The sequence below is a fragment of the Vigna angularis genome, chromosome 5, assembly GCF_016808095.1.
Source record: "Vigna angularis cultivar LongXiaoDou No.4 chromosome 5, ASM1680809v1, whole genome shotgun sequence".
NCBI classification, from domain to species: domain Eukaryota; kingdom Viridiplantae; phylum Streptophyta; class Magnoliopsida; order Fabales; family Fabaceae; genus Vigna; species Vigna angularis.
In genome coordinates this window covers 27,696,448-27,707,354 of record NC_068974.1, presented here as the reverse complement: position 1 = coordinate 27,707,354, position 10,907 = coordinate 27,696,448, and the positions used below count along the sequence as shown (strand labels likewise).

Sequence of the window (10,907 nt, the reverse complement as noted above, 5' to 3'; positions counted from 1 at the left end):
ATTACAAGTATTAGTTTGGTCCTATATTCAATATAAATGAGTTTAAAGAGTAGTATATAAAAAAAACACATATATTTATTATTTTAAAGTTTTGGGTTGGAAATAGTGTTTTAATTTTCTTATATGAAGTGTTTATGATTCATTGGTGTTGAATCTTTTTGGCATTCCCCTTAGTTTCATTAAGGAGTTTCATATAAGTGTGTCATGTTGTGATAAAATAACACTATTCATTATAAGAAAGTCCCAATATAAAATTAACTCATGTAAAGAGAATATTGTTAGGATCTAAATGTGATTATTGAAGATAAGGAGATAAGAAGGAATAATATTACATTTAATGTACACATGTAATGATTACTTGAAAAATTGCCTTATAAATAGGTAAATTGGATGAGAAATTCACACATTATATTTTGTTCAAGCATCATGGTATGTAATTATGTTCATAATTGTCATAATTTTGCACACATCTAATGCTAAAATTACTCATGAAGTTTCTCTCAAATTTAATTTGAATTAATACAACTAATTAGTGGGGACAAATCATGAAAAAAGAATTAATTTTAGTATGACATTAGGATTTGAAACTTGTTTCCAACTACAATAAGTTGGATTTTCACTTTATGTTTTATGATCTTCTTCCATGAGAAATCACACAAAAATAAAAAGATTTGCAATAAAGCACAAAATTTTATGCATCATAAGAAATTGTTTCCATGGTAAAATATGTGAATCATTTAACTTTTTAAATATATGATGAAATGAAGAATTATAAAAAGTGGAGGAGAAAGAATTTTGATTTGTCACTCTTAATGAACATCACAATAGAAATTGAGATAAAGAGAAAACAAAAAAAGAAAGAAAAACTCAAAAGAATTTGCTTGTCATTTGAAGAAAAAAAATACTTATTATCAACACATGTTACTTCATATATAAAAATCATATGTACAACATGTACTAATAATTGTTCAAACTAATCATGAATGTAAAATTACTTCTACACTAATGTAATACATTGATAAAAACTTCAAAATCAATATAACCATTCAAGATTCAATTTAGTATAACAAATGAAAACATACCAAATGGTGAACCTTCCATCTTAGCAACCTTAGTATCATATTTAAAAATGATTTTGTATTCATGGCAAGAAAGATTATAGTCTCTAATACCGAACCACACAATGAATCTAAAAATAGAAGCACCACATCATTTCTCAACTTTATTTTTTATGAATTAAAATATTATTATGAATGTTTTCCTGTATATAGCAAAATAAACTTTATTTAAATCATTGAAACTAACATGACATTTCACAACAAAAACATGCATACATACATTATCATCCATAATAACCAATTCCAAACAACCAAATCCTTATCATCCAAGTTTTAATGCTCAATTATTCTTCAACATAAAAATACAACCAATTTTATCATATTAAAAAGATGGGTTAAATATGTTTTTAGTCCCTAAACTATTGGCCGTTTCTGGTTTTCGTCCCTCTTTCAAAGTAAGGTACGATTTGGTCCTCAATCTTTAAAAAACGTTCGTTTTAGTCGAAAAAACGAACGTTTTGAGGACTAAAACGAGGACTAAAAACAAAATTTTGAGGACTAAAACGAACGTTTTTTAAAGATTGAGGACCAAATCGTACCTTACTTTGAAAGAGGGACGAAAACCAGAAACGGCCAATAGTTTAGGGACTAAAAACATATTTAACCCTTAAAAAGATCTAACAATTTTTTTATAAGAATTCAAATATAAATATCTCATCTCAATTAAGATTAAAACACGAAGTAATTATAAAGGAAACTAGAATGTAGTATATATTTATAGATTTCATGAAATTTATACAAAGTCTTTGATGTTACACATGAATATATTGGTTTAGATTATTTAATAATCCAATCCAACCTAATTCAATTCAATCCATTTCAATTCAATTATATTGAGATTTTGTTTCGTTTATGATTGAATCAATTACAACCCAACTCAATCCAAACTAACTAAATTTTTTACGGGTTAAATGACAAATTTAATATGAGTGATTCGAAAACTAACCCGAGACTCATTTTTATACTTGTGTCATGATTTTATTTTTTCATGTCTTGAATTAGTTTGAAGAAACTTGATATGGCTTGACTTATTAAATTACTTATAATCTTAAATTATTTTTTTGTAAAGATTGCGTTATTTTTTAATTGGTTGAAAATTGAAAATTATACTATATCAACAAGATAAAATACTAAGCTAATTAACTCAATTAAATCTAATTCGTTCAAGAGTAAATTAAATAAAATTGAATTTAAGATAACAAATGCAAAATATGATGCATGGATACTATACGTATCCCATACATCGATACAATCCAAATTAAAATCATATGTATCAAAAGTTGTCAATATAAAAAATTATAAATTATTATCATTATAAAAATTTTATTGCTTTATAAATTAAATACTTCGTTGATAAGTATTGATAAAGAATTTTAAAATATTTGACAAAAATATGTATCAGACATAAATAGCAATCCAAATCAAAGTATAAGTATATACCAAACTTAGTAATTTCTTTAATAAATTAAGTTATTGACTTGTCTAAATCTTACCCAACACAATTCAACATAACTCATAAATATCTTTAAAAATCACAAACAACTATGTTTAATGAATTGTTTCAAGGTTACATGATCATTAATTAAATAAACAAACTGTGAATTATTTAATATATTTTTAATAAATTTTATATTTGAATTAAAAGTTGACAGTTAAGTTTATAAGAAATCCACCAGTCAAAAATAAATTTTCCTTTCATATTTCGCAAACTCTTTGATATATTTTGAAGGACAATTTAATGTCTTACCTTTTATATCATGATCATACTATTAGAATATTTTTAATACCACAAACTTTTTGATGGAATATTATCCCTTAAACAATATAATATTGCCTAACATTTTACTACAACAATTTATTAAAAAATAAATATAATTAATAATAAATAAATCTCATTCTTTTTATATGATAATGGATTTAATGGAAGGTTTTGAGTTTTGAATAATCCTTTTGAAAATGTGGTCTTGATCTTGTGTTTTGAATGAGAGAGAATGTAAATCATTCAGAGAATTTCTGAAGTATCACCCCATTACAAATTTGTTGGATGGTCTTCATCATATAATATATGAGATAAGCCAAGCCCAGAACAGTTGTAGATATTTTCTTTATAAGTATTATTATTTATTATCGTGATTATTGTTTGCAAAATTAGTTCGAAAATTTCAATTATATTCAGTAGAGGAGAGTAAATTATTAACGATGTGGGAGAAAGAAATAGGATAATATAAGAGCGAAGGAAGAAGCATAATTTTAAGGAATAGTGAAATCCGAGGGCAGAGAGCGAGGTGGGACACGGTGAGTGCTTAGAGTAGAAAGGTCAAAATTGAGGTTGTTTGATTTGTAGGCGGTGAATGGCGCAAGAAGAGGAACCCACATCTTCACCTATGCACCCATCTTCCTCGTACACCTTCCTTCTCAACATCATGAGCAAAAGGAGAACCTGGGCATGTCTTTTTCTCTTTGTCTATGGAACCCTTTTGGCTTCTTCATGGAACTTCCTCCAATCCACGCTTTCTTGGTACAATCTTCAAGTTCAGTCCTCCACCTCCGCCTGGCCGGCGCTCTACGCCTCCGTGCTTCTCGGCACCGTCTTTGGGCTCCTCTCCATGGTGGCGGCTCTGATGGTTATGGTTCCCGCTGTGCTGGTGACGTGGATCACGGTGGTGGTGCTGTTGGCCTTCTTTGGGAAGCCTAGAAGGACCCTGGTGGTGGAGGGAAGGAAGATCACGGGGGAGATTTTCGGGGTTGTGGTGAGGATTTTGTTGAAGGAAGGGAATTTTGTGGCGGCGGTTTGTGCTGTTTTGGGGTACTTTGCTCTTGTTAGAAGGAATGGGACTCAAGAGGGGGTTGTTGGTGAATCGTGAATGGTTGGTATTTGGTGATGAAGTGGTTGGTTTTTTGGATTGTTACATGGGGTTTGGAAGGTCCTTGTGATTTGGTAAAGTGTCTTAATCTGTTTTTTTTTTTTTTGTGGGTTGAGAGTAGGAAGGTGAAAGGTGAAACAGTGAAAATGTTACTTACTAGGATGAGTAGATGCTTAGCTTCCGATGATGTCAGGGTAAATCCCAGTGTATGTTCTAGCTAATTCATTAATTTTTACTACCACTTACAAGCTGATCTGTTTTTGCTGAATCTATAGATATGTTATTGTTACAATGAAGTTGTTATGCTCAAACTCAATTTAGCTCATTTTGTTCACTTTCTTCTGATTTTGATAAATCTGTTTGAGCAAGCATCCAAGCCTTTCGTGTTTGAGGGATCATAGACAATCTGATTGAAGATAGTTGTATTCTCGAGAGCATACTCAATAAATAGAAGTCACCCTTTATATTAGGTGACTCATAATAGAGATCATTGGGGTTTCTTGAGTTCTCAACCAACTTTAGAACAAAATTTGAAACTTAGAACCCAAATGGGAGAGGGATGAACATATCTGAGGTGTTTGTTTGATATGTTTGTTGAAGTCAAATTAGGGAGTGGAGTGAATAAGACTTTGTTGAGAATTTGATTAGAGTGTTTTGGTGCTTTTAAGTTAGCACAACACCTATTGAAAAGACAAGGGTGTTCCTTAGTTTTCATGCTTGCCCAACAAAAAACCATGTTGTGTCTAGTAAACTACGAATTAATCAGAAACAACTTCTGTTGGAAGTCACGTTTTGGTTGAAACATCTTTACTTAGAATAGAAAAGTTAATCATTGAACCCTTGTCAAATTATCTGGTGATAACAAACAGCCACCCATCTTACCTCACTTCTTTCTATGATTTCACCAAACATGTTACCAACTAGTCAAAGCCAGTATCAATCAACATATGAAAAGAAATATTTTTTACAGAGAAGATTTTGTGAATGGAATCGTTGTTGAACCTGTGATGAGATGTCTGTGTAAACAACATATTTGGCATCTAAATTCTGAAAATTTATCATTCTAAATTGTTGACAGAGTTTATTTGAGTGATCTTAGCTTAGGGTCAGTGAAGTTGTTTTGTAAGATATCTCCCACCAGATTCTTTTCTCCAAATGGTGGCAAACATCATGGAGAAGGAGAAGCTAGCTTAAAAGGGGACGTTTTAGAGTTCATGGTAAAACAAGAATATTTGAATTTGGAATTTGGAATTTGGTGTTTTCTTGCAAATGTGTAACCTAACAACAACACTTTTTCTGCAGATTATCTTTTCTTGCTACTTGTTTTGCAAGCAAGAAAGAATCATTTGCTCCAATTGGACTCCAAATTTTCTTTTTCAATTTAAAAATTGATAATCCTATGAAAGTGTACCTTGCTACAGTTCTAACAACACCGGATTCATTGTATGTGTTTGTGTTATTTTTTTAAAGGTTGACCTGCGTGTTTGACAGTAACCTAATTATAAAAGATACTAACTGTTTTCTGAAAATCCTTTTAGAGACATAAAGAAAGATATTATTTTTTTTATAAGAAGTGTTATATTACATATTGATTAATTATAAATAAATAAAATAATGTAAAAAGTAGACAAGTATCTTGAGGAAAGAAAAAATATATTAGGTTTTGTTTAAAGAGTGGAACTTGTCTCCTTTATTTGTGCAGAATGAATGATATAAAAATAAGCAGTAGCAAGTGTATTCCTTGCTTCATGCTACTTATTTCTTGCTTCATGGCCCAATCACTGTTATCATTACAATATACATTAGCACCTAAAATTAAGCATGTATTTCACCCTTACCGACACTCCCTTGTCTATGTTTTTTTTTTGGCTCCATTAATTACGAAACTTAATATCAAAGCATGTCAAATGTATAAATCATAGGATATTGAAACACTAAATAAATATTATATATATAATTTCGTATTAATCTAAAATTTTATAATGCTTCACTTGTATAAATCAAAATAAAATGTATAACTTTTTTAAAATATAAATAATTTGATCATTTTATAAATATTGAATATTTAATATGAATAATCATGATGATATGAAATTATAATTGACAGTTAGATCGATAAAATTTACTTTTTTTTTTGCATACAATTGTTATGTTATAACATTCTTTTAGGAAAAATTCAAAACCCATGTAAAATTAATGTGTAAATAGCATTGTATGCGTAACGCATTAGTTAAAAATCACGTTTGTATTTCTGATTCATTGATAATAAATTCCATATGAATAAACTTTTCAATATTTACGTATTAAAGAAAAAGACATCCACATAAAAGTTAGTAAACTTGCTTTGGGAGGAGAAATTAAATAAAAGAGTTTTTGTAAAAAAAAAAGAAGTATATAAGTTGATTTAGTTTACGAGATAAATTAAATCTATTTTTAATTTTTTTTTTCAATAAATATTTGTGGAGAAACTTATTTAGATTTAAACATATTATATACAAATATGGCTAGAGTTTGAAAAATAAGCCTACTGTAAGGTTGAAAATGAAAGTATACTAATAAGTCAATCTAATAACCAATAAACAATACAAGTTGTAAAATTTTGTATTTAATATGGCAGACTTGTAGCTTTTGGTGGCTTGGGATCCATAGGTGTGCAATAGTGATTTCTCTAATTCATGAATTTTCTATGGGGTTGGACTAGGGTTTCTTAGAAGTTGTTTTACATTGCCCTAAAGACCCGCAATCAATGATCAAAAGTCAATCATATGTCAGTCTAAACCAAACCAAATTGGAGAGATAGAAGTGATAGCTACCAAAGAGCAATGGCTACACTTTTTATTGTCACATGATGTGAGTTAAATAAAAACAAATATTTTGAAGCAATAACATCATAACAAGTGAAGTCAAAGAGAAGGTCATAAAGGGTTGCAACCTTGGCTGAAACCCAAGTGCACTCTATGCTCAATACAAGCCATGTGCCAAGAAATTGAGCCTTGAGTTCATTATGTTAGCCAATAAAGAAAAGGAGTGATAAGATGATTAAGAAGAAAAAAAAAGTCTAAATTATGAATTTGTGTTTCAATATATGTATTGAGAATATTGAAGTTGTATTTCAAACTGTCCTATTCTTTGTTTAGTTTTTCCTTTATTGGTTCTCAACTCATGATTTTCAATTTTTTTAAGAATGTAGAATTTTTTTTTCAAATAATAAATTTCTTAAGTAATAACTTTTAAATTCATTTCCGAAACTTTATAAGATTTTGATAAAACAGTTTGACAGAAGTTCATTATATGTTTTCATCACTTACTATAATTAATTGAAATTTATATTCTTATTTGATATGACTAATGATAGTTCAAATATTGGATAGTCGAGTGGAGCTTCTTCTTTTTATTTAGATGAGTCAAGGTCTTTCCATATAGTCATGACAATTTTCTTCATGTGCTTCTTGAAGGTCTTCCTTCATCTTTTTTCGATTTGATCTTATTATACTCTGGCGTAAATTGATCATGTTTTTTTTATCTTGACAACAAATTATTTTCTTTTCTTTTAAGTCCTTAGGTTGGTGTTGTTGTGTCTTCTTCCTTATTAATCTTTGTTTTTTTCTCAATGTGCTATATATATTTCTTATATGAACAATAGTTCATCTTCTTCATCTAAAGATTTGTCTAAACATTCTTCTTTTTAATGGTTTAGGAGGGAGTATGCCTTTTATGTCATGGTTAATTTAGGATGAAAGCTTTCTCCTTTTTCACCTGTATGTCTTATTGAAGTTCCAACTTGTGAATCTTCTCACAAGTTCTACCAAAAATAGATTTTCTAAGTTCTTTAATTACTAGAAAAAAATTGTGTAAGTTGTGGCGACTATTTTTTTTTATATTGCGACATTTTTAAATGTCATTATATACGCGTGTGGCAGTTTTAAAAAACTCTATTAAACTGTATGACTATTTAGTCAGTCAAGGACCAGACGGTCCACCATCCAACAAAATTAGAGCTATCAAAATGGGTAATCCGGTCCAATCTGACGGGTTGGTCACTTAGTGAGCCAACCCAATTCGACTCATTTATTAGCGAGCCGAAAAAATTCGAACTCGACCCGACTCACCACGGGTTGATGGGTTAAATGGGTTGGTTCATTGACTCACTTAATTAACTTTTTTTTCACTCTCTTCTTCTGAGATTCTTATAACATGTTACTTTGATCGATCAAATTAAAACAGTAATGATTGGACCAATTGATATAAAAGAAAATGAAACAAAAGAAATATATTGTTATATATATATATATATATATATATATATATATATATATATATATATATATATATATATATATATATATATATATTCTAAGCTATCAAGCATAAAATTTTGCCAATTTAGTTTAATAAGAGACACACAATTGTTTAACCAAGAAACTACATATAGTCGTTAACAAAAATATGCTTGTAGATAGGTCTAAAAATAAGATAAAACAAATGATAAATTCCTTAATTATCCAATCTATAATATTATCCATTTATTAAATTAGAGTCCTGAATGGATAAATCCACAGTAATATGCTCTCTTGAAGCATTTTCTTCTTTATCTCCATCTATCATATTATCCAATCTATAATCTTAGGGTTTTATTTGCAGAGGATAACTTTTGGAAAGACAACAACGCAAAAGGCTCTATTGCTAAGTAAAGGTTGTGCATTTTGAATAATTAATTTGATTTCAATTAAAAAAATAGGATTTGAATAATTAATTTAATTAATCTGATTTAATTAAAAAAGTAGGTGGGTTGGTGAGCCAACCCAACCCACCATGGGTTCAACACGTGTGAGCTGAGTTCTTGGTGAGCCGGGTCAAAATGGGCTCGCATTAAAATTTTTGCATTTTTTTCCAACCCAACCCGGCTCAAACTCGTGGTGAGCAGGGCTGGCTCATGGGTTTCAACCCATTTTGACGGCACTAAACAAAATGATCGACCGGTCAGGAACAATAATTAATTGATAATTAATCTGAATAATAATTATTATTATTAGGTAATTAATAAGAAAAATAGTCATTAATTAGAAATTAATAAGAATAATGAAAGTAATTTATTGGTAATTAATGAGTCAGTCTGATTGTAAGCCCATTATAAGATTTATAAATATATGTTTGAGAAAAGAGATCAGATAATTACTTCTGACAACCCAACTTTGTTACAGAATCATTAAGGAAAATCACTGATTTGAGCGCCAAAGTGTTTCTTCAAAGTAACTCCTTGACGGACCGAACAACTCAAAGGCTTTTGCAGACTATTCTGGTGATCAAAGCATAGGAGTACAAGCCAGGTGGACAAGGAGAGACATCCTCAACCCTGCAAAATCGAACATTTTGGCACCCACCATGGGCCGAGCGGTATCACCCTATAGGCATAACAAACCAGATGAGCGATACGGTGGAAAATAATCACCTAATTGCATGCACTAGTACAAAAACAGCGTACAATGTCGAATATTTTTGGCCTTTCGCGTCGAATTCGAGAACAACGTCATATCGGGAGACGTTAAACTGACGTCGAATTTTGTCAATATACAAAGTTAATTTAATGTCGAATTTTGAACATTATCGAATTCAGTTTTTCAAAAATTGGCCAGGCAATTGGATTTCACCGTCGTCTACAGAGATCATCCGCACCTGAAACTACCTCCTCCGTCACTACCGTCACATTCACTTATGTCGCTCTTATCGCATCCTCAATAAAGTACTAAAGTTATAGGGATTATTTTAGAGTTATTAAAATTAATCCCTCTCTTCTCACTTCAATAAAGGACATTTTGGTATTTTATTAAAGTTGATTAAATATCATAAAAGAGGAAAAAGGTTTTACGACTGTTGACAGGTTAAGTTTTTGAAAAGAGAGAAAGACAAGTTACATTCTCTAAAAAGAAAAGAAACTGTGACTTTGATAGAGAAAAACATTCTTGACAATTTCTATATCATCAAGAAAGCATTAAAGAGGAGTAAGAGAAGGGAGAAGATTTGACAAGAAGGAACTATACAATTGATCCAGGTAAGTTCTTTTCTAGTGTGTATGAGAGAATAATGAGTATCATGAAAATTCAAGATCCTGTGTTTTTAATTCAATTGAAAATTAAAGAATTGCTTACAAGTGGTATGAGAGTCAGGTTTTGGATTTTATGATTCTTCATGTATGGTAATTTTTTCAATTTTTTTGAAACCCTAATTTTTTGAATTATAAAATTTAGGGATTTTAACTTTCAGATGTTTAATTATTTTTATTGGCATGAAAGAAAATTAGATTCACTATAATGTGAATCTCAAAGCCGAAAGTTTTAAATTTTGATTGTTGCGCACATCACAATAAAGCAAATTTTTTTTTACTGTTGCATGATTATTTCAATTCACTGTAATGTAAATTTTGAAGCCGTAATTTTTTTTATTCATTGTTGCATTAAAGCAACTTTATTGTTGCACATCTTCAACCGCGGAATTCCATTTTGGAAGCAACTTTATTGTTGTAGTGGAATTCCATTTAGGAAGCAACTTTATTGTTGCGGCACTGTTCTCACAATAAGTATTTTAGTGTTGTGCTTATGTTAATTTTTAACATTGTTGTGCATTGAATGAAAATTAAATGTGAATTAAAAGTTTGAAGGTTTCAAATGCTTTTAATTTGAAAAGTCCATCTACTGACATGCATGGTACAATTTTTGTTTTATGAATTATATGTAATTGTTTATTAATCTTGGATGAAGGAAATTCAATTAAGTTGAATTTCGGGTCAGTTATAATTTTAATCAAAATTAAAAGTTTTAGCAATTCCGCTGTTCTTTTACATTGTTCATGTTATTGTGAAAATTATTCATAATATAAAGGATATTAAATTATGAATATATATATATATATATATATAGTAATTATTCAT

The 10,907-nt window shown here is 29.7% G+C and overlaps 1 protein-coding gene across 1 annotated transcript; it reads left to right on the top strand.

Annotated features, from left to right (window-relative positions):
* Nucleotides 1–3,280: 3,280 nt before the first annotated feature.
* Nucleotides 3,281–4,316, top strand: LOC108339845 (uncharacterized). Its single transcript, XM_017577062.2, has one exon. It carries the CDS (start codon nucleotides 3,470–3,472, stop codon nucleotides 3,980–3,982), a length of 513 nt encoding a protein of 170 aa, XP_017432551.1. The 5' UTR covers nucleotides 3,281–3,469; the 3' UTR covers nucleotides 3,983–4,316.
* The last annotated feature ends 6,591 nt before the right edge of the window (nucleotides 4,317–10,907 follow it).